Below are 24,397 nucleotides of genomic sequence, written 5' to 3' on the forward strand. Positions count from 1 at the left end.
TAAACTATTTCCTTTCATCTAGAGTATACCAGCATGAAAAAGGACATGAACACATAAAAATCGTCAACATACAGTGGCTAGATGATTTATTGCAAGTAGTTGGCTCGTTTGACAGAGACGAGAATCAGATGTTAATCAATAGATCTTCCTCCACGATCGTAAATACAGCTGAAGGGGCAGCATTGGATTCCTCTTCTGTAGGCTGGGGTGAAACACGTCGAAATCTACTTTCCTCACTCTCTGCAGGTAGTCCTCCAAAACAACCTGCGGCACAGGACACAAAGATGCTCAGGAACTCCTAGTTTAATTCATTTTGTGCAAGCCTGGAGGATGATACATTATTGAAACTACTTTAAAGTATAAAGAAAAAGAAAAAAAGAGTGGTGACATTACACAGCTTTTCTTTTTTATCATCTTTAAACAAAAAATTGAAAATATCTTGATGTTTTGGGGTTAAGATACAGCAGCAGGAAAAAATATGTGAACCCTTCAGCTTTATCTGGATTTCTGCATAAACTTGTTACAAAATTGCCTATTAAAAAGTCACAACAATATAACAATCAATAACACAAAATACATTAACTGAACATACACTACCGCTCTTATACACTACAAGTCTCTTATACTCACCAAGGCAGTATTAGTGAAATATATTTACAATTTCCAAAAACTGCATTCTATTTTAATATATTTTAAGTCGAATCATTACTGCAGTCTTCAGCGTCACATGATCCTTCAGAAATCATTCTAATATGCTGATCTGATGCTAACATTTTTATGTTGAAAACATATGTGCTGCTTAATATAGTTTTCAGGATTCTTTGATGAATATGAAGCTCAAAAGAACAGCATTTTTTTAAACGTATTCTTTGGAACATTATTAATGTCTAAACAAAATTTAAATCCTCCTTGCTGAATAAAAGCATTTTATTTCTTTAATTTCTCGTCTTGAACAATATAGTTTACCATGTAAAGATTCACAGTGGAAGATGGAAAAACATAGGCCTATGTAAATCCTTAGGTTATTGCTAACATGTCCTGAAAAAAAAATCTGGAATTTGCCATTCACAAAAACACATAAAAGTTTGTGTTCTTGTGAATATAGAAGTTTTCACATACTTTTTCTTGCAACTGTACAACAAAAATACATTCCTCAAATGTCAGACCTAATAGTACAGTCCTTTCGTGAGCACACAGTCAACACCAGCCAAGGCAAGTGGAGCGCGATGTGTCACTAGATGGCCTGTGGGGAAAGGATGGCTTTAAAGAATTCAAATGACAGTTAAACACAGGGATGTGGAAATGGAAAGTAAGAGCAGAATATTACAGTGACAGAAAGTGAAATAAAAATGCTTTACAGGCCATTTAGTTCACCCAAAAACCCCATTTCGCTGGCTAAAACATGAATTGTACTGAAAACTACAGTGTTTCCCTATGCGTTGCCTCGTAATACGCTAAGAGTTATTCCCTCAGCTCTTCTGAGGCGGGCTTCCTTTACTGTAAAAGAGTAAAAAAAAGGCTCAAGATGTGTAATCAGACCATGCGATTGTAGTGGCGCCTCCAGGGAGCAGGAGTCATGTGGGACGAAGGGGCTCCAGTCTCTTTGGAGGCAGAATGAGGATAAGCCACAAGCTTCTCTGTGTCACAACACATTAGAGAGGCATGGGGAGGGGAGAGAAGCTGAAAGAGATGAAATTACTCACCGTTTGTAGAAAGGCAGGCATGGCCGCATGTGGAACGTTCTCGTTGAATGATCTAGCCTGTGAGACAGACAGTGCAGTAATGAGATGACAAGATATCAAAGTTCACGCAACTGTGCTGTATAGTATATCACACAAACCCTTCAATTAGTGGGTCAGTCTCATGGTAAATCAAATTGGGTCAAACAAACCTGTCAAGATCATATTTCAGCCAAATATAAAAAAGATTTTTTTTTTTTCTCAAAGAGAATTATAGCATTTTCTTGCGTTGTGAATTTATTTTCATAACAATTAAGCACAGTTCTCCAATAATTTTCAATGGTAGTCTATACTGTACTGGCTTAATTTTGTAAGAATTATTGTATTGTATAAAATTTTATAAAAAGACAGTATTTTACAGTACTTTCTTTCTAATTATATTCTTATTATTTTAATACAGTGAATTTCTTTTACCGCTTTACCGTAACGAAAATTAACATTGAGAATAATACGAATAACAAAAAAAATAATAATACAACTAAAACATCTGAATGCCTTTCGATAATGCAAATTAATGGGGGGAAATGTGCTTAATTGCAAAATTTATTTTATTAAAAAACAGGCTATTATTTATGCAAAATGTAATTAATTGGGGCAAAAGACAATGTTTTCATAGCTCACCCAAACTGTGAACCCACACCAATACATAAAAAGTTAGATTAAAAGGATCAAATTCTAGTTTAGCCCTTGTTTGTTTGTGATATTTTAGACGTGGTCTTCACCAGTGAGTTCATTCGGCACTAACCTTGAGTCATACCACCCGCCCAGATATGCAAAGTGGGGTGAGCAACATCTGATGAAATCTCTGATTAGCATTTTCTCAGAAACACCCTGAAATGCTCTTTGGTTACACTGGACTTTTAATAATTTCAGTAATGAGGAGAGGGCAACAATCGAGGGTCATAAGTGCTGCTGGTGGAGCAGGGGTGCTCTCCCTTGTGGAATTTAATGAAGTTAGTATGCAAATGGAGAACATACAACAGTCAACATCTCCCATCTGACCACAGATATTAAATTGAAGGGCTTCGCATACGTGTTGGAGATGGACATGGGCTTGACTGGCAATGTCATAAACGACGTCCCTGACGTTCTGGTCCCTGCTGCCACGGATGAAATCCTCTTGAGACGCTCCGTGCTGGATGAGAAACAGTGAAAATGCATCATCAGTAAACCTCAGCTGATAGACAGAAAGAGGAGCTTGATGAGATCACAATCTTTTCCTTATCCCTCCATATTTCAGGCACCATCACAACAACATACCGGTCATATTTTACCCCAAAAATCAAAGAAGAAAAAGCACATATTAAGCACATTTTCCCCTTAAATTCTAATTACTGTAATAAAAAAATCACTCATCAGTAATAAAAATCATTATGTTATGTTATTATTATATATTTTTACTATTTTATTAGAACAAATCAATCTCTGTACAACAAAAAGAAATTACGTATGGTGTCAATTGTACTATTTTACAATTAAAATAATAGATTTTTGGCATAATAAAAAAAAAAAGTACATTAGAGTAGGCTACTGGAAATTGGCAAGGGGGAGGATGTGCTAAATTCATGAAAGTAAGCATGAAAATAATGTCAAAATACTGTCATGGTCTTAAATATAGGCTTAATTTCACAAATTCACACACAAAAATAGTTCTCTTTTTTGGACTTTGGGGTGAAAAACAACCCAGGCATTTCTCAGAACAAATTAGTATGCTGGATGAAAATGTGAAAAGTCTGTATGCAGAACGTAAGAGGTGGTGTGTTTACAACTCGGCATCCCAAGACTTCTTCAAAAGAAATATTTGCTGAAATTACACTTATTTATATTTGTGAAAATATTTTTCAAAGGAAGACATAAATGAACAAGTGTAAATTTCTTCTTGCCTTTGATTGCACTGCCCTACCTGAACAAACAAGAATAAATCCACGATAGCAAGGAATCAATAAACACATACTGCAAAAGCTTTCATTTAGAATTTAATTTAAAAGTCAATTGTTCCTCAAACAAAAGCTGTATGGCTAAATAAAGCATTGGCATGAATAACCAGGCAGTGTATTTGTAGGGGGGCTATCATTATTGATCTGATCTGATTATTGAATGGGGGTTTCACATCACGCAGATCCCTTAAACTGTGACAAAAATGACTTGCAGACACTCAGATGCTTGTATTCACAGTTTACCTAACAAAAAATACCCACAAGTACACCTTGCATTGTTTTACAAACACATTTGGCTCAGGGGTGTTTTCTCCGAGGAGGCGAGGAAGGCAGTGCCTCCTCAAAAAATTGGATAAGAAAATAATCCACATTACAAAAATAAAAATATGACATTAAAAAGTGTATAAATCACTTGTTTTTCTAAAGTAACACTGTCCAACCGCAACACCCGCAGGTAAAGTTACAGCAGGAGTCTGCATTTGGAATAAATGTAAATGTTCTGTTGTGAATAAACAGAACATTAATTACATTGTCACTGTAAAATACTTATTTTTTTAATTTTTTATGTAATGTAATGTAAAGTAATGTTTCTTTAACCGGAAAATGTGACAACATTAAGTGTAGGTATAACAAGGACATGAATTTATACTTGATTTATTAAAATAAACTGTGAGGACTTTGCCTCCATTTCAGAACACAACTGCGTGCCACTGATTTGGCTAATCTTGACAGGTTGCACATTAATATTTTTTACAATTCCCTCAGCAAATATTCTCTAAACAACTGCAATGAATGTAGATAAACATTCAAAGACTTGCCATTTCCTTTAATTCAACATTGTACTTGCAATGCATTATTAAAGATATTTGTTTTTGCCGATTGAACATGTTGTATCTGCATTTGTTGGGTCATAGAATGTCTAAGAAGTGACATAATGTAATCCGGTGATTGTCATGTTTGTCAGCGTCTGTTGGTTCGGTATTAGTGAGCATTTATCAATCTCAGAAATCAAACAACATCTTCACATAATCTATGGTGAAACAACAGTGCCCTCTTCTGGTGAAAGTGCAATCATACAGCAAAACAAATACAGTATTGACATCATCTTCATATTGCATAGTTGTGCTCAGTCTATTGTTTTATTTGTGATAACGCAATGAATCACATTTTTTAGTGTTTTGTTCTTCCCTCAAATTTAAAGTACTTTTAAAATACATATTTTGATGGTTTAATCAAACTTGTAGGGTCATTAAAAACAAATCCCCAAACCAATTCTCTTCCAGACATAATTTTGGGCCACTACTGTACATAACGCACTTTGATCTTAATACTCTAACTGAGATTAGTTGAGGATAAACGACAGATGATTTTCTTTTCTTTTGTTACACTAAGGAAAAGGATTCTTCTAAATCCCATTTCTAATGGTTTGTTCATGCTGCAATGGCGACAGATGGCTGACACAAAGCCCATGGGATTGGGCTTTGCAGGCGAGAGGGCACTAGGCAGCTTCATCCACGGATATGTCCCTAGTCCTTCACAACAGTAACTCTGATGTCAGAAAAGCTTGGAATTACAGCCAGCTACACACATCATAGGGTGACAGCAGATTTACCCACCAGCATGCAGATGTCCATGGGCAGGTAGACCTTGCGTCTGCTGCTGTTATAGGGGGTTGCCCGCAGACATGTCAAGATGCCCTGGGCTTTGCCAATGTGGCTTGCGGCGTGATCTGCATGGACGTTTTTCACACCTACATAAACACATGCACAAAGCACACAACTTCATGAGACCAGGTTTGAATTTTGTGTCATATTGTGAATATCCAATTGTTTTACTACGCAAAAAAAGTTCTCAGATTATCTTTTTAAATAGGTTATATAATGACAAAAAATTATAAAATAAAATAAGAGTTTTGATGTATTATAAAAAAGCATATTCTGGCTAAACTTCCTGTGTCAGATATTTTCAGCTTATGCATCATATTTGCAGTGGACTGTTTTGTGATATTGTAATGCAATGCTGTTATTGAAGGATGGGGCAATACAAACTACACTACCCATTTAAGTAAGTACGTTTTTTTTTTGTTTTTTTGAAAGAGCAAGGATGCATTTAATTGATCAAAAGTGACGGTAAAGACTTTTACATTAAATGAAATGCTATTGTTTTGAACCTTCTATTCATCAAAGAATCCTAAACAAAAATGAATAGCACAACTGCTTTTTACATCGGTAATAATTAGAAATGTTTCTTGAGCATCAAATCAGAATATTATAACGATTTCTGAAGGATCACGCTGAAGACTGGAGTAGTGATACTAAAAAAATTCAGCTTTGCCATCACAGTTATAAATTATTTTAAAAATATACAGTACTGTGCAAAAGTCTTAGGCATGTTAATATCCACCCCACCCCCCCAAAAAATGGTTTTAAGTCAGTTATTTATATCTTTTGCTGTAGTGTGTCAGTAGGAAATATCCGTTTACATTTCCAAACATTCTTTTTGCCATTAATTGTAATAATCCAGTGAGATTTCTGTATGCACAAGGAGTCTGACAACTGGATATTAACATGCCTAAGACTTTTGCACAGTACTGTATATATTAAAATAGAAAACATTTATTTTAAATAAAAATAATATTTCATAATATAACTGTATTTTTTATTGGAACTATATTAGCAAACCTACAGTACAAAAAGTGTTCAGTTATTCTGAATGGTTTCCGGGTGCAATGGAAAATTGTAAAGAACAAAAGACTGAATGTTAGGGACTAATTCACCATTCACTTTTATCGCATCTTTTTTTCTATACAACAGTGGACGTTGACTAAGGCTGTCAGCTCCTAATATTCCACCTAACATCTCCACCAGTGTTCCACAGAAAAGCTGCTCACCAAGTGTCTCCAGCAGCAAGTAAAGAAGCGAGGATTGTGTGTTTTCACCATAGGCCTCCAGATCCTGAAGGTTCCTGTACGCTCTGTCCTCCATGTCTTTCTCCTTTTCAAAACAGATTTTTTTTTTAATACAATTGCCAGAGGACAGACAGACTGCATAATGTGTCGACTCACAGAATGACAGAATTAGCCATGCATATCTCTCGGACAGCTGTCAGAGTTATTTTAAGAGAACTTTCCAGTATTTTCTTTAATCGTATATTAGGACAAAAATTACTACTTACTCTTTCAGATATGATTCTCAACATCCACCTCCTTGTTAATGTGTGCTTTCTTACTGCCTGAGAACAGAGAGTTATAGTATATCAGTGACTAATATTTTAAAGAAACATTGGGGTCACAAAAAAGTTGTATGGACACATTTTTCAAAAAGAATTATTTTGTGTTACACAGAACAAATATGTCATAAAAGTGTGAAACGACATATATGAAATGTAATGTAATTTATAAATGCATAAAAAGTAATTTCTTCCTGTGTTAGCAAAGCTGAAATTTCAGTCACATGATAATATAAACATCATAAATCATACTAATATGCTGATTTGGTGCTCAGGGAACATTTCTTATTTTTATCAATGTTGAAAACAGTTTACTGCTTGATTTTTTGTGGAAACTATGATACACTTTCTATCAGGATTCTTTGATGAACAGAAAGTTTAAAAGAACAGCATCAATTTGAAATGGATATCTTTTGTAACATTATAAATGTCTTTATGGTCTCTTTAGATTGGTTTAATGTAGCCTTGCTGAAAAAAGTATTAATTACTTTTAACAAATTGTAATGACCCCAAACTTTTAAGCCGTAGTAAATGACAACAGAATTGCATTTTTTGGGTGAACTATCTCCATCCCTAGTCATTTAACTCTTTAATTTACAGATGGAAGACCTACCCTCCACAGTTCTGCACCAATGGGCTGGGCTGGAGGGTCATCTCTGTAAATGTCTTCCACTGCGCTCTTCCAGAACTGCATTCGCATTAAACCAATGGTTTTCTGGGAAACAGAGTCCTTAATCTAAAAGAGAAGCAGCAAATAGTATATGAGCATATACAGGTGTATTTTACTACAAGCATTTTTATGTGTCAAGGCTTTGTTTTTATACTATGATACACAGTTAGAAATGTACATACATTTAATTAGTATAATCTGAATTGAATAAATAAGATTGTACATTGTTGCACTTATTCGCTGGAATACCTGCCTGTGCCAGTTCTACATTGAACGCCCTCAGTGCCAGTGTAGAGCGACGAACAGCCTCAGGAAGAAGCAATGAGCATAAAAATCCATCATAGTCCCTCTTCCTATGGGTGACAGTTCAATGTTCATACACTATACACTTGGATCTGCTGTGTCATTTACCAACCATTTACAAAACTGACTGAAATTTCATTTGGCATAACAATTGTCATTATCATATAAGGATTTCTGAATGAAATGGCTTCTATAATGAGAAAAATGTAGGGCGGGATTTGATTTTGTCCATGGGGAATTGATTGGATCGTTGTGGTTTGCTATTGCTGTGATCTCATGTGAGCGACAGTTTGTCCTGTCCTCGCGTCAGTAAACGTCATAAGAGAAGAAAAGAGAAGAGGCTGCAAGAGGGAGGGGAAGTTATTTTGATTGAAAGTTTACGAGGACACTTGAATAAAAAAATAAATAATGATATGCAATGATAAATCATTTATAATAATACTGCAAAATTCCATACAAATTAGGAATTTTGACTTAATGGTGACTTTAAACATCCCACTTAAAGCATATTTGCCAAGTTCTTAATCTTTAATTCATGCTTGTTTCAGTGTTGTAACCATCAGATAAAAAGTACTGAAAATCCATGCATAATACATACTGAAAAAAGTTGACAAGTAAAAAAAAAAACCATGACTTTTTAGCCAAATAACTTTTGCATTTCATTTATTTAATTTCAGCCTTTTAATACTTTAATAATATAGGTTTCTATTTCTTTTCAATATCTGGAAAGTTACACCATCAATACATTTCTAACATGGATAACAATGGAAAAGTCCATATTGCATTTTACTTTATTTTTGAGCAAAAGAAAAAAAAAACTGATTTATATTCATATACATGCACAGGAATACTACTCTGACGTATACATGGTATTTCCGGTTACATAAAAAAAAAGATTATTTGCTTTTAAGTAACATATTCAAAGTAAATCGATCTTTAAATTCACAACTTACCTTACAATATCAAAACAATACTGTTCATTGTGCTGTCCTGTCGAATTTGTTAATGCTCTTGTGCATTTGATCTCTGTTGGCCTATGTCTAAATGTAGGATAGGGAATCTTATTGTGCAGAGAGATTTTGGTGGTTAAAAGTCCATTCTTTATGTTTACACTGGATGCCATAACAAACCCCATGCGTCCAGTATCCTTGAGCTGTTGCGTGTGCGTCATATTACAACTCCCCTGTTCGCAAGAACTTCTGACAGTAGGTTCCGCTTCGATGTAAACAATCTGTTTTCATCCGAATCGAATTAAGCTATGTATGAGAGTGAAGCATATTAACTTTATGGGGAAAAATGTTAATTATTGTTCATGTGAATGCAGTCAATTAAACATGTTCGCACAATTGTTTGTCTGCGCTTAGGGAGAATAAATGATTGACAGATAAGATCAGTTGGCTTGATCATGTGATTTGCACCATATGACCAGCACAAATGAAAGTCCGTTCATCGAAGCAATCAGATAGAAACGGGATAGTAACTTATTTTATTTTTATGTGTTATACATATGTCTTATGGCAACATCGTCTGTGAATTTCGATCAGATTTCTTTGTTTCTAATATGTCTAGGAGTATGTTTGTGCCAGTGCAAAGACATCCGGTAAGGAAGTGCATCATGTAACGTTAGTGCAGTTATGATCAAACTCTTGAAGTTGTATAATGTTTCCAAATGATTTAGAAACATTTTTGTAAGATGTTTTTCATGAAGTTAATGTATGTTGTTGTTTTAACTTATTTTGCAAATCTCTTGCAATAAGCCTTTTTGATTCTAAAAGACTTAACCCTCTATGGGACATCGTCATTTATAAATGGCGCTAAGAAAATTGCATTTAAAATACAATAATAATGTTCAGCCAAAGAAATAAAATAATAACTTTAGTAATATCATATTACATCCCCTTCAACCAATACAATAAAAACGAATTACCATGTGCTTTAGCCTACATTTGTGGCAACAAGAAAGTGAGGGAGACATTAGCACATGTTTGGTCACATGCTGTCAGTGTCAAGGTTTTCTTAGTGAGTTCATTTTAGATTAGAATATATATATATATATATATATATATATATATATATATATATATATATATATATATATATATATATTCCATTTAAAAACATATAATTTTACATCCAAATGCGCCTTTTAAAGTTTTTGCTCATTTTTAATGCACATTTTGCAAAAACAATAACTCAAAGATCCGAAAACAAAAATCCTGCGTCGTTGGTTGATGTTAGTTAGATTTATAGAAGACAGAGAGGAAAAGCTGTGCTTTTCCAGAAAGTCTTGATGATAGTATTAGGGACTACAGTTCGTCAGAAAATGAGGTTGTAGTTAGAAAAAAAGTTGAGGATCAAGAAGGATAGAAGCGGTGAGGATAGAGATGAAGGATATAAGTCATAGATTGTTGTGGAAGTCAGGCATTTGGGTACATTATCCTATGTTAGTTTGGAAGATGTAATCCATGCTACAACCAGAGGTCAGGAAAGATGCCAATGCTTATTGGCCTCACTACACTGACAAGCAGGGATGCTGCAAAAATGTATGTCAAGTATAAGACATTCACATGTGAGTTCCAAATGAAATATAGAACACAAGATGAAATGGAATGTTAAGCTTTTCTGAAACACTAAGACCTTTTCACTCACAAATATTATTTACAAAGTCAGTTTTAAGTGACGGCATCCTAAAGTTTTAAAGTTTTTATTTTAAAGGTACCTAATTAATCAGCATTCTTGCTGTCTGTTTTTTTTTTTACTCTTTAGAGGCAAAGTATAACTGCACACTTGCTTCAGCATTTTATTTATTCTGACGGAAACGTCGGAATAAATAAAATGCTGAAGCGAGTGTGCCGTTATACTTTGCCTCTATAAAGTTTTTTTCTCTAGCTTACACATCAAAAAGGTGTGCATTTGCTCCAACACTTTGTTAAAATAATTGTTTCTGAACTTTTATCACAATATAGAAATTTAAGATAATTTTGCAGATCAGTAATTAGCCTATTTATTTTTAAAGAATTATTGGTTAAGTTTCATTAAAGTTTGTGTACAAATAGTTGCAGTACAGTACTTTACTCCAACTGAATCTACAGATAATTTGCATCTTGCATTTGCATAGTGAAAGAGGATCCAAGCAACCACACACTGAACCCAGGCTTACATAAGGATTGCACGATTAAACATCTGCTGCTCATTAATTGATTTGACTTTTTCCTCAGATAACATTGTTTTAGGTTCAGACTGAGAAAAATGCAAAATTGCAGGTTTCTTTAAAAGGAACATGTACGCATGAAAATGTGCTTGCGCTGCAAAACAATGAACAACATCCACATGCTACTTTGTACAACTTGGATGGGGATCTGTTCTCTCTGAATCAGTTATGACATCTCTCTGATTCGTATCACACAAGTTAACCTAATTAGCTTAAAAAACAAAATTTGCTGTTTATTCCTCTGATTTAATCATGATAATTTTCCACATTTTCTTGCCAGACATTCTTTGGATGATGACCTCTTGTTACCCTACACCAAATCCCACGGGCCATCTCATTCCCACCGCCATGTGAGAGACTGTCAGCCCATCGCCCATGGCAACGTAACCCACGAAACCTGGGCAGCAAGCAAACACTCGAGCTCACCAGTGTTCAAGTCAAATATATTCATCTCCGACATCGCCGATGACTCTGGTGCTCACAGATGGGCGAATGGCCATATCACAGAGGTGCTTGACCCACTGAGATCCGTGTCCATTCTGGAGCCAGGAGGCCCTGGAGGGTGCGAGCGGAATCACAGAGATCTGGTGGAGCTCACTGCCAAAACTAGAAAGTGCCTCATTGCCCAGAATGGAGGCTTCTTTAACACTGACACCGGGCAGTGTTTAGGGAATGTCGTAAGTGATGGGAAGCTGGTGAGGAACAGTGGAGGAATTCAAAATGCTCAGTTTGGCATCAGAAAGGATGGGACACTAGTGTTTGGGTAAGGGCATAGCTTGAGGTTTCACTCTTTGCAGTCTTTCTCCTGGCCCTCGTGATGTTTTGCATTACCACAGGGTTTGTTTTTGTGTGGAGACCGAAGAAACAATAGAAAATAGAGCTAGTCTCTCCTGGTTGGGTGCTGGTGTACTTTTGACCTGGCTATAATTAAGCTGTGCTTTTATATCTGTATTGCACTCTTAAAGGGATAGTTCACCCACATTTTTTTATTCTGTCAATATCTTCTCACCCTTAAAACATATGATTTAGTTGTTGTGGAGCACAAAAGAAGATATTTATTTAGTAGAGTGTACTTCCTCATTCTCAGTGAAATGTTAGTATATGTCTGTAAGTAAGTGGTTTTCTCCACTCTAGGGTGCTGTAGCTGCTTTCAGAACTAACCTCAACCTGAATATGGGTGCAGAATTTGGGAGGAAGTCAGTCGTGGGAACACAGGGCCCTTAGAACATCTGTTTCCTAAAATAGAAACCTTACAAAAACATGGCAATATTGCATAACGCACCAGTGCTCTTAATAATAGCCAGTACTTTGGAACTGCATGTACCCGGGGTGTCTCGGTCATTCATTATGACGTTAAGAGCCTGGTGTTAGATAAGGTGTTTACATAGCATATTTGGACATTCACCTGGATGAGCTTTAAGGAATTAAAACAGCATAACTGCTGTCAGTAAAGTTTATGTGTGGCTTTACTGGCACTGATAATCCTTAGCAAATCAAATGTTTTTCTTTGTTTTTTGCTGATTACGTATTTTTCATTTAGCTCATGCTTTTATCCAAAGTGAATTACAATACAGTTATTTTAGAGAAAGACCTTCTGGACATTGTCACAAACATTTTGTGGCTTTTAGTCCATGTCTGTTAGCTTTGAGTGAACTGGCATATAATCAAAGTTAAGCATTAACAGACACAGTCTCTACTGGCAAAACAGACCAAAAAATATTTGTATAATGTAAAGTAAAGTAAAATGCTCATTCTCTCCCACTAAAATAAAGTCTAGCTAGCAGTAATATAGTAGTAAGTAGCTAGTAGCAAATCATTGTCCGTGTGCCTTGGGTTGTGCTAGTATTTATACTTTATTGCCTTTCCAAACCATCAACCTTTTTTGTCAAGGAAGTAGCTGGATTAATTCATTTTTGAAAGTGCCTTCATTGCTTCCGTCCATAATTCAATTTGTCAAGTGTGTTTTTTGTTGGGTTGTGATGTACTCTACTGTTACATTTATAATGCTACAAACAATTTCCATCTTAAATAAATACTGTTATTTTGAACTTTCCCTTCATCAAAGAAACCTACAAACATATTCTTGGTGTTTTCTTGATCAAGAGCAGTACCCCTTGTGGAGTTTGAACCTACAGTACAGCATCTTAGTTATCAGCCCAAATCTTTAACCATCAGGCTGCACCACCTCATCTTGATCCATCTCACTTGCGCTTTCTCACTCACCCTCTTTCGTGCATTTTTTTTTTCTGTATATTTTTAGATACCTGTCTGAGGATGATGTACTGGATCAGGTAAATCCCTTCGTGCAGTTGATCAGTGGGGTGGTGTGGCTGCTGAGAAACGGCGAGATCTACATCAGTGAGAGCATTCAGGCAGAATGTGACAAAACACAGGAGACCGGTAAGATTTGACAAGATCCTGTCTGAAGTGTGACCATATAAATATGCTCCCTAACATATTTTGACCCCAGAGTCTATATCAGAAAAAAACCTGTATTTTCAACAGTAGTTCAGACTTCAGGTACTTCATACTCAAATATTATAATATAAGATTTAATAAGTCATTCATCTTTTATGTTGCAGGAAAATTTCAAGACTTTGTGGATGTGATATCTGCCCGTACGGCGGTGGGTCACGATGCAGAGGGGAAACTCATCCTCTTCCACATCGATGGTCAGACGCATGTAAGAGGGTGAGAATGGACTTTGAACCTGAGCTGATGTCAGCTGTTTATCACTGTAAACATTGATCTCTTCCCTCTGTCTGTGCATGCTACCACACAAACTAAACCAGAATGATTTATTGATCAATAAGCAGCAAAAGCAACAGATTTCAATCATTTTTCCAGTGAGGCCATATTCAAGACTTTAGTGCACTTGATCGCTTTATTCGCTTTAGTGCACTTGTAATGTTACTCAGGGTTACTTGCAGCAAAAACATGATAATATACTATTCAAAATTTGGGGTTCAATAAGATTTCTTTCTTTTTTTGGAAAGAATTTAATACTTTAATAAGTGATCAGGGGTCTCATTTATAAACGTGGCGTACGCACAAAACGGGGCTGAAAATGTGCGTACGCCACTTCCGACGCATAAGTTGTGATTTATAAAAACAAACTTGACGGGAAAATGTGTGCAGCTGCACGCAAACTCTGACCCATGCGTACGAACGTTTTGGAGATGGAGCAGTTTGGCGACACCGATGGTGAGCTGAAGTTAAGTGTCTTTTTGGTCACTTTTAGACAGAAAATCGAAAGAAAATTAAACATATACAGAAAGATAATACAAATATAATTTCACTCACCAAGCCTGTCATTTGAAGCAAATATCCATCCCTTCTTAAATGTCCGCGCCAGTGAGCGCGTTGGGCCGTTTAGTGAAACTGACGCAAATAACAGTTTAAATAAATAAAATAATGATTTAAAACTATGTTTTACTTCTGATATAAACGTTTAGATTAAATATGCCATTCAAATTAATAGAGTTAAAGACTTAAACATGAAATCATTACTGAGAAGTTACAAAAAAAATTATATTCAAATTCAATCAATAGAAATATTTGTTGTGGATGCAATGTTTTTGAACACTTTTCCCGTGGCGTGCCGTGTTTTAATGTTTTAACCACAGAGATGATTGCTTATCATGATAATACCAGATTGTCTGAGAAAATAGTTTCGTGCAAATAATGCAAGGCCTATCTGTTTCCATTAAAAATCTAAATCAATTAAAAATACAATTCGGCCACTGGAAAAGATTGAGAAAAACTTTCTCTGAAATGTATTTTATACACTATTTGATTTATGTATTCAAAAACAAGGCAAGGATAGGCAACTACATGATTTTTATTAATGTAATGTGTCTTGTTCCGTTAAATGTTATCACGTGGATGAATAATCATATGCAAATGATATGCAGATGAGGATCTGCATAGTAAAACTAGGCGTTGTAAGCTCCATATATGGTTATTTCGGGGTGGAGACGCATGTGCGCACAATCTTCCGCTGACTGGGATTTATAAAGTGAATTCTGCGCAGGTTTGCGTACGCCTTTTTTGACTTTCGGGCGCACGTACACTTTTAGTAAGGTTCCTACGCACAGTTTTATAAATGAGACCCCTGATGTTTATAATGTTACAAAAGGTTTCTGTTTCAAATAAATGCTGTTCTTTTGAACGTTCTATTCATCAAAGAATCCTGAAAAATGTATCTTGGTTTCCACAAAAAAATTGTAAGCTGCACAATTCTTAATAAGAAATGAGCACCAAAGCAGCATATTAGAACGATTTCTGAAAGGACCATGTGACACTGAAAACTGGAGTAATGGCTGCTGAAAAATCGGTTTTTCCATCACAGGAATGAATTACATTTTGTTAAATTAATTTTATATTGTAATAATTTATTACAATATTACTGTGTTTTTTTTTTTATCAATTAAATAAAACCTGTTTAAGCATAAGAGACTTCTTTCAGAAACTTAAAAAAATCGTACCAATCCCAAACTTTTGAACGGCAGTGTAGTCTTGTCTCTCTGATTTTGGGTCAATTGATTAAACTCACTTAAATTTGCACTTACATCAAATTAAACATACAAGATCTATATATAAATTTCCATTATTATGGCTAATTTGCATATCATTCGTATTCTCATAGTTGTGACATCTGATTTCCGATCATTTTTTGCAGCTTAGTTTTCATACGTTTCAGATTAGTTTTAAAAAGTGTATTCAAACCACAGTACAGTGAGCCATTTAAATCAGAAGGAAGAGTGCACATTTGTACTGTATACTAGGGGTTCACTTTCAGTTTGATTTATGTGTGTTTAATAAACTACTGTCTTTGCAGAATGAACCTCTGGCAAGTGGCAAAGTTTCTGAAGGATCAGCATGTCATTAACGCTATTAATCTGGATGGAGGCGGCTCGGCCACTTACATCCTCAACGGATCCCTGGCCAATTACCCTTCAGACCACTGGTGTGTAAAAGCAACAGCAAAAATACACATATACAAACAACAGTGTGGTGCATTTGTCAATTTGATCACAACATTTTCGCCTTCAGCGTACCAAGTCCGGAGTGGCGCTGCCCAAGGATGGTATCCACTGTGTTGTGTGTTCATGAGAGGCTGTGCCATCCGGAGGACTGCAGTGGCCACGGGCGCTGCGTGGAGGGCCAGTGCGTGTGCCAGCAGGGCTGGAGCGGGACAGGATGTGCCAAACTCATATGCCAGGCTGAATGCGGAGAGCACGGGATCTGCAGTGAGAGTGAGTCGCTCTCACACTTCTTTAGATCACAAGAGGAAAATATTATAACACTTTACTTGAAGCCTATTTATTTATTAATTATGCCTTGTAATTAGGGGTGGGCGATATACTGGAATACACGATTAACCGGTAGAAATTTGTCAACCGGTAGAGATTTTGGACTATCGTCTCTATCTCGGTTATAATCACGTAACGTTACTGTGCTACGCCGTCACAAAAGCTTATCGTTTGCATGTGTTTTTAGGTATTGCGGTTTAAAAACAAGTGATTTTAAACTGTTGAAGTGCGGTAAGCAGCGAAAGACAACTCATTTCGCTTTATACGCATGCTGTTTCTCAGCGCTGTCTGAGAGACACGCGCACTTGAAGCCACTATTTATAAAGCGTGTGAGAACTGTACTGAGTGCTTTTTGCAGACTAATATACATACTTAAGTGTCAAAGTGTTACTTTGCAGGTAAACACAGTCATTTATGTCTTAAGTGAATGTAAACAGTTGAGAAAGAAAGCGCACTAGTATATTGGATCCGTGCAGTCGCTCTTAAAGTGACAGCATCCAAATTGACCTGCTGTCGTTATTAATTTTAATCAAACAACAAAAAAAGAGAAAATCTCTCACTGCTCTTGACTGAATCACTTTTGTAACTTTAATAAGAATAAATGTGTATTTAATTTACACAGTGAAGACTATGACGTGTTTTTATACATTTTGACTTTTACTTTGTTCTATTGTAGTTTATTTTCCTATATGCTTGTAATTAGTTTCTTTAAAATCTCTAGATTTTGACAGATTGTTTATAGTTACTGAATGTTTTGTGACAAAGAAAATGCTCTTGCATTAAAGGTAGTATTTTTGGATAACCCCCATTCTCTTTATTTCTCTCTTCTTATCCCTGTCTCTGAACAGATGGATGTGTGTGTGATGCTGGATGGATGAGTTTAAACTGTAGCCAAGGTAAAGGCAAAGTTAGCTTGGCTTTCACACATATTCAGATTTTTCAAACTATCAAATAAAGCTCTGACTGGCTGTTTACTGGGAGATCATTACTTAAGTGTTCTATTGGTTGCAACATATTTGTTTCAGTCAGCAATTTTAATGATTCTAAACCAGTATGTTCATCTGAATGTACCTCATACTAATACAGTGAACAACATCTGTATCCTTGCAGTATGTGTGGCAGGTTTCTATGGTGATGGCTGCAATCAGACATGCACATGCACAAACGGAGGCTCATGTGATCCCGTCCACGGACGGTGCACCTGTCCTGCTGGTTTCCATGGAGATTCCTGCGAGCAAGGTATGCAGTCTTATCTCAACCGGTTTTATAAACAATTGATCCACAATTAATAAACATATTTAACATGCAACTGAGTGTCCTGAGAGTCGGGTGAATGTGGCAAGGAAGTATTAAGAAAATAAAGGAGATATATTTCCAGGTAAATGTTTAGGAGATTCCTAAATTTTACATGTACCCTGAATGCAACGCAAGTTATTTTGGATAAAAGTGTTGATTGAATATAAATTACTTTTTCTACATTGATTAGACTGATTTGAAACATTGTTCAGTAACTTAATGGCAGTGCACAAATTAGGTGATTTTGCCAAGTAAGACATGTTCCTGGATCAACATAGTTTGTTGGGCCTGGAACAGCATTCCTGTCTGAAAATTTTGTCCTAACCCTATCCCTACCCATAAACATAACCCTACTCATAAGTTATCCCTAATATCAGAGGGAAATGATAGGGGAATAACACTGATGTAGAAGGTCCTAACACTGGTTGTAAGCCTGAACTTGACAAAAACTGTAAACTTGTTCCTTTAAATCTGATTGGTTGATTGGAATGTTGTTCCAGGATAAACAAAGATGTTATACTTGGTGAAATCATGTTCCCCCAACTATTGGTTCCAATTGTTTAACATTAGCATGTTGCTAATCTAACAATGCAATGCTCATATAAGCATAAATACTATGTAGCTTATTCATGAGCGATGCATGCAGTGGTGCAGATTTTGGTCAAATATATCATATAAAACAGCTTAATATTGCTGCGTACTGTGAGAAACAGCTTAAATTTTGAGCGTGCACATATAGTGCCTAAGGCAACTCTCTTTTGGTGCAAATCTACTCTATGAATAGTTTTAACTTTGTAACCATGCTCTATTTGTCATCCCAGAGTGCCCTCTTGGATTCTACGGACTGAACTGCAAGCAGCCGTGCCAATGCCACGACATGTGCCCATGCAACTCTGTCACTGGAAGCTGCAATACCACATTCCAGGGGGAAAGAAACTTCAGTCTGCACAGAGGTGCGGTACAGCCCCTATTAGCACTCACACGACATGTAAACAACACATTCCCCCTGTGACGTCTCTATAGATCAGTTTAATGCTCACACTTCCTCAGCACATAACCCTTATAGTTTGACAATCAGCATTCCTCATTGCCCTTCTAAATGTGTGCGAATGCTAGTGTCAGTCCACACTCTGTACTATAGAACGTGGCACGCCAGTTGTCTGAAATATGAGCCTTCCATTTTTTTCTGTGATTCGCTGGAAATGTTTTCACTAGGGCTATTCATTTAACTAATCCATTTAATGCAATTAATTACAAAAAAATAAGCTTAAAGGGATAGTTCACCCTAAAATGAAAATGCTGTCATTATTTACTCACTCTCAAGTTGTTCCAAATCTGTATGAATTTCTTTCTTCTGCTGAACACAAAAGAAGATATTTTGAAGAATATGGGTTACCAAACAGTTGATGGGCCCCATTGACTTCCATAGTATGAAAAAAATAAAAAAAATACAATGGGGCCCCATTAACTGTTTGGTTACCGACATTCTTCAAAATATCTCCTCTCCCTTTCTCTTTCTCTGTCTGCACATTCACCATAACATGATTGCAACCTCTCTACTCAAACTTGCGCACACACACATACTCAAACAGTCTCTGATAAACAAAGCTACTGGTTGTTTGTGGAGCTGGGGGGTGGTGGTTGGAGGGGGTGGGTTGTTGAGAAAAGAGACCTTGGAGAATCACAGTCTACCCAACAGCCCCTTGTGTTAGTGATGACCTCTGCGACATAGAATCTGTCAAGACCAGAACCTGTCAGCTTGTTCTATCTTAACTCTCTGACCTCTGTCATTTAATGTGAGATGAAGATGCATTCTCAAGCTTCCCTGCAGAGAAATAAAAAGCCCAGAACCCCCTGTGCTCTGGAGTTCAGGAACAGCTCTTCACTTGACTCCACGGGCTCATTACGATTGGAATCTCCCGTCTGCTGTGCACGTGAACAGCTTTCTGCTTATCTCTCCCTGTATTCAGGCCAGGGTGACAGCCATCTCCATTATTCACTCCACGTGAAAGATTTCATATCATGAGAAATCCAGATGGAACTTTTCTGGAGGTTTAGAAATAATGAAATCATACTATATCAAATACTATATAATTTTCAAAATGTCAGCCCAAAAAGACTCTTTTTTTTTGTAACTTGTAAAAGCTGTTAATGAAAAATGGGGCAACACAAGCTGTATTAGACCTGTAGACAGTAAGGAGTGCAGCAAAGAGCTGTCACTCATTTTTCACACGCAAATTCGCTGAAATTTCGCTAATGTGACCGCACCTTTACTCTAGTCTAGAGGCACATTTAGATGTTCATCAAAGGTGCTCATCAGGTCATTTCATTGATAGTAATACACAGCATTGATTTACCACCACCAACAACAAAAACAGTTGCACTTGCACTTTTGTTTCCCACAGTTACATCTGAAGTTAGGAAAGGGGGAAAAGGCAAAATATGCCTTTAGAGGAGAGCTGTTGTCCCAACAAATGGATTTGATTCAAAAATGTGTTTTTTCCCCACATACTTTTAGCTGGTCACTGTCTGGCTACCCAGATGTGGAGGGAATGGAGACAAGAGGAGGAATCTCATGCTCCCAGACGCTATTTATCTGAGTAAGTGCTCCAAATATACACGCACACACCCCATAACAACAGCCAGGATGTGTCCTCTCACTGCTTCTTGAGACAAGGACAAACCATTTGGTCAACTTTTAATGACTTAGTATGTCAATACAGTCATATACAAAAATCATATGTTTTGTCATGTAAAATATTGATCAGAAATATGTAAGAATAGCATTCCATTACAAAAATGCAGCAGACATATAGTTTTTCTGGTGTTTCTAGGTGATAATCATATTAAAAATGAAAGAAGTGTCTAAAAATTTAGAAACATTTATTTATATTTTCTGTGATGGAGCTGAAATTATTGGCTCAGAAAATATAATATATTTGAAGACCACAACTCAATATTTTACGTAGACTAAAATATATATTTAATATATTATTCAATCATTTAAAATATAAATCATATATTTTGAAATACATATTTTTTGTTTTTTTGTTTTATTATACACTTTTTAACTGAATATGAAGTATTGAGTTGTTGTTTTAGAACAGGTGGTTTTGAAGAAATAAATCAATTGCATGGTGCATTTGTTGAAAACATTCTAGTGATCATCTGATTCATTTTAGAATGGAAATGTTTTTGTTTTTTTAACTAATGTCGGGTACAATTATATGACATGCTTTTTCCTATGCCTTAAAGCCACAGTTTCCACAACATGGGGAAAAAAAATCTGTTATCTCAAATAACTTGTCATTATACCATTCCCTATCTGCGTGTTTGAGTAACTTGATTATTGCCAAGGAAATTCACTCTAACAAATTCCAGGCCGTGTTTAGCAGAACGGGCTTTCAGACAAGTCTGAACCAAGTGCCCAGACTGTACTGATAAACAGCTCTGTGGCAGCGGAGTGGCACAGATGAATTTATTAGTCAGTTCAGCCTTTCACATGCAAGTAAGGGATTGTGCAGTGTTTCCATGGTTGCAGTCAAGTCCTTTGTGGAGGCTGTGGGCAGCAGCGGTGGAGTCAGAGGTCAAAGTGCAACTCCTCACCCTGAGAGTGTTTTGTTTATGTGTGTGCAGACAAAGCTGGCTGGTTGTCTGCGCAATCCTGGCAACGTCGCTGCTGGCCAGCCTCGCCGGTAACCTTATCCAGACGTGCAGAAAATGCAAAGCGCGCAAAAAGAGGGCGGACTACTCCTACTTGCCGTTGGGAGAGATCAACGGGTCCGCGGAGCGAGGAAGAGGGCAGGGGACAAAGTCTGGGAAAGTTCTCTTTCAGCAAGAAGACCCTGACTCGCAAGACTCCTCGTAATGTTTCAAAATGCGTGTGTGCGGGTTCACGCAAGTGTGCCAACAGCAGAGGGCTGAGAAAAACTAGCTAGCTAGCTACCCAGCACAAGCCCTCATTAGGAAAGGGTTTGGTCATGCTTTGAATCTGGGAGTTTTTGGAAGGGCCTCTTCGTCCTCGGATTTGGGCCGTCCAAATTGGCGATGATGCACAATGAGATGGGCGTTAGCATCTAAACAGCTGTCTGTGCTGTTCATATTCACCCCTGCTAAGTCTGTAGACGCCAGCCAACTCTGTTCACACATGCCAAGTGCCCTGATTGTGCAGTTTGACTGCCTTTAGCACATATTCTTGTTTGTTTGGGTTTTTTACTACAGTTTAGCTGCTAGCGATGTAAGAACCAGTTTCTCATGTTTAATCTATGTGGAATATGTCATTGAAATCAATGAAGCCTTTCATTTTGGTCTTTAGGCGAGAAAGAGAGCCAAGAAAAAGAGCAATATCACCAAAAAGCATTTTTTATTGAGAGAAAGGCACAGTTGTTCCACCTGTTGCCATAGGAATAGACTATGAGTTTTGAACTATGAACTCTTTTTGCAGAATCCTTCCTGCTGGAACTTGCCAAACTGCTATTTTGAAACAGGTTTATTGTATGATTTTTCACCAGAGGTCATTCAGTTTATTTTGATTCTACCGTCAGACCTTTTGTTTCTATGAACGCCTTGCCTGCCTTATCATGGGTGTTGTTTTGTTTGTTGTCACTTAAAACCAGCCATAGAAACACATTAGGAAAAAAAGAATAATCAAGGCCTGGTTCGTTTACACGCTCAAACGCAGGAGAAGGGCATTTCTTCTGTGCTTAGCACAAAGTTGCTCTTTTTCTCTGTTCTGAAACCAGGCTTTGGATTCAACGTGTTTTGTCAGGTTCTGTTTTAGCTATGACACACATATTATAGAAGAGGAACATTTACTCGGGTTAGTTGTTCCTGTGCTGTTTCCTGTTTGCATTAAAATAGATTTAGGCTTGTCTTGTTTTAAGAATTTCACATGCAAACGCAAGTGGAATTATGAATCTCATTAAACCTGTCAAAACATTACCCCCAAAATCAAAAGAAATCAGTTATTATATTTTTACCTATAGAAAATTAAGCCTATTTTGGACCATTAGCATTTTTCAAATTGTGACATTATTTTAATCACAACTAAGCACATTTTTCGTCTGCCCAATTTTCATCAATGTAATAGAACATTTCTAAATTCTCATGACTGACACACACAAACATTATATATTTACTAAATTGGGTTTAACTAACAAAATGATTTATACATCTTGGTAGTACTTGTAGTTTCTTTAATTTGTGCTGATTTAAATAAAAATACAGTAAAAGTAAAACACCCAGAAACAGTATGATAATGAGAATTTTGGGAGGAAATGTGCTTAATTGTCATAAAAAAAAGTTGTTACAGTGCAAAAAAAGAAAAGAAAATGTAAATAGACAAATTTCTTCATGCAGTATATATATATATTTATATATTTATATATATTTGTTGTTATTTTGAGGTGAAATGTTGTCCAGAAATGTATAGAGTTAAATATCTTTTAAATAGTGAAAGGCATTTGTCTGCAACATGATACATTTGACTGTTTATTAACTTCCACCTGGTTCATTTCCTGCTTTGCATATGATCTTCACTGCGAACGACCTCTATGCCGATCACCTTCTAAGAGTGATGCACTTCAATAGAGGTTTTTGATGTAGCTTTTTATTTAAATCTAATCAAGCAAGCAGATTCCACACAGGTTAGAGAGGGTACCTGTTTGTCCCCGCCGGTTCGGTCATGATGCTTTTTTTTTTTTTTAAATGGTGGTTTTAAGTGGCTGATTTTGTTATGTTGTGTGTCCTTTTGTTAAACAACAGAAATTGCAATCAAAAGAACATGCATTATAAATAATGGTACTATGTTTTTCATGAATTTGATGTAGCGATCATGGATTTGATTTATTCAACCTTATCAGATCATCTGGTTGCTGTCAGATTGGTTTGACATTGAGATTAGTTAAAGCCTTACCTATATGTGCCTGACCTGTTTAGCAGGCAACATCCCTCTTGTCCTCATAAATAAAGGCCAGGATGATTACTTGTACCCCTGTTCATTCTCCTGGGTTCATTTTTAACCTTTCAAATTCAAATGAACGTAAAAAACAAAATGGTTCCAAAATAATGTGAACTATGAGATTTTTCTATACAAAATGGTCATTATTTTTATATTTTGTATGTGTTTGCGCACAAAAAGACTTGTTTTCTCCTGAGCGCCCTGACAAAACAGTCGCCATTTGTATCTTCCTTGCACCGGATCAGTTGATAAAATTTGGCTTTAATTGACTATTTCAGCTTATATAAAGATTGTTACTACTGTTTTATACTGTTCAGGCTGATAATCGAATGCACTGCTGTTTTATAAGTTTTCAGATAGAATAGATAATGGATTTGTATTGTCAATAAGGGACACATTGCTGCAAATGAAAGGTGTGTTCTTCCAGAGAAAAGTTAAAAGCCGGTTTATCTTTGGGTGTTTTCAACGGAAAAGGTGTTTCACAGGTGTGTTACACAGAACAGTATGCCCTACCACTGATATGATAGTTCATGAAGAGCCTTTTATTCAGAAATTATCTGTGCTAGTTTGTCAGTAATATTTAACTGTCTGTCATTCCAATTAGCATTGTTTGCCACTTGATATTCCCCAAACCTCCTGGGGAATATGCGGGCAAAATTTGTTCTAACACAAAAAACAATTTGTGAATAAAATAACACCTAGTCCATTGGTCCAAAATAAGATCACCTGTAACTAACAA

At 36.4% G+C, this 24,397-nt stretch overlaps 3 protein-coding genes across 5 annotated transcripts in view; 2 read left to right on the top strand and 1 right to left on the bottom strand.

Moving 5' to 3' along the window:
• dek (DEK proto-oncogene) overlaps positions 1-24,397 on the top strand; it is a 379,089-nt gene that overhangs the window by 99,590 nt on the left and 255,102 nt on the right. The gene's annotated exons all lie outside the window — the stretch shown is intronic.
• On the bottom strand, positions 61-9,309 carry ndufaf6 (NADH:ubiquinone oxidoreductase complex assembly factor 6). 3 transcript variants are annotated; one of them, XR_014630221.1, is made up of 9 exons: positions 8,831-9,248; positions 7,828-7,927; positions 7,518-7,640; positions 6,851-6,907; positions 6,567-6,669; positions 5,293-5,426; positions 2,773-2,874; positions 1,167-1,760; positions 61-264 (listed from the first exon to the last, which is right to left on the bottom strand). XR_014630221.1 is itself a non-coding variant. In XM_084435358.1 (9 exons), exons 1-9 carry the CDS (start codon positions 9,046-9,048, stop codon positions 136-138), a joined length of 1,023 nt encoding a protein of 340 aa, XP_084291484.1. In that variant the 5' UTR covers positions 9,049-9,309; the 3' UTR covers positions 61-135. The 3 variants fall into 3 exon arrangements, 2 of the variants coding, with proteins under 2 accessions (XP_084291484.1, XP_084291485.1); XM_084435358.1 differs by having other exon boundaries at positions 1,704-1,760; positions 8,831-9,309; XM_084435359.1 differs by having other exon boundaries at positions 1,704-1,760; positions 7,824-7,927; positions 8,831-9,043.
• Positions 9,100-23,013, top strand: nagpa (N-acetylglucosamine-1-phosphodiester alpha-N-acetylglucosaminidase). Its single transcript, XM_084435357.1, has 11 exons — positions 9,100-9,477; positions 11,369-11,851; positions 13,349-13,488; positions 13,671-13,779; positions 15,929-16,057; positions 16,144-16,346; positions 17,252-17,299; positions 17,514-17,642; positions 18,521-18,652; positions 20,218-20,299; positions 21,336-23,013. The coding sequence occupies exons 1-11, from the start codon at positions 9,392-9,394 to the stop codon at positions 21,565-21,567; spliced, it is 1,773 nt and encodes a 590-aa protein (XP_084291483.1). The 5' UTR covers positions 9,100-9,391; the 3' UTR covers positions 21,568-23,013.

The sequence above is a fragment of the Rutilus rutilus genome, assembly GCF_951802725.1.
Source record: "Rutilus rutilus genome assembly, chromosome: 17".
Classification (NCBI taxonomy): domain Eukaryota; kingdom Metazoa; phylum Chordata; class Actinopteri; order Cypriniformes; family Leuciscidae; genus Rutilus; species Rutilus rutilus.

Coding starts and splice junctions, on each gene's coding strand:
- nagpa (XM_084435357.1), top strand. CDS start 9,392: ATGGCAACATCGTCTGTGAATTTCGATCAGATTTCTTTGTTTCTAATA. Junction 9,478..11,368: donor TGCCAGTGCAAAGACATCCG/GTAAGGAAGTGC, acceptor TTTTCTTGCCAG/ACATTCTTTGGATGATGACC. Junction 17,300..17,513: donor GAGTTTAAACTGTAGCCAAG/GTAAAGGCAAAG, acceptor GTATCCTTGCAG/TATGTGTGGCAGGTTTCTAT.
- ndufaf6 (XM_084435358.1), bottom strand. CDS start 9,048: ATGACGCACACGCAACAGCTCAAGGATACTGGACGCATGGGGTTTGTT. Junction 1,761..2,772: donor CCCATGTCCATCTCCAACAC/GTATGCGAAGCC, acceptor TCTGTCTCACAG/GCTAGATCATTCAACGAGAA. Junction 265..1,703: donor TGCCTGCCTTTCTACAAACG/GTGAGTAATTTC, acceptor CCTGTGCCGCAG/GTTGTTTTGGAGGACTACCT.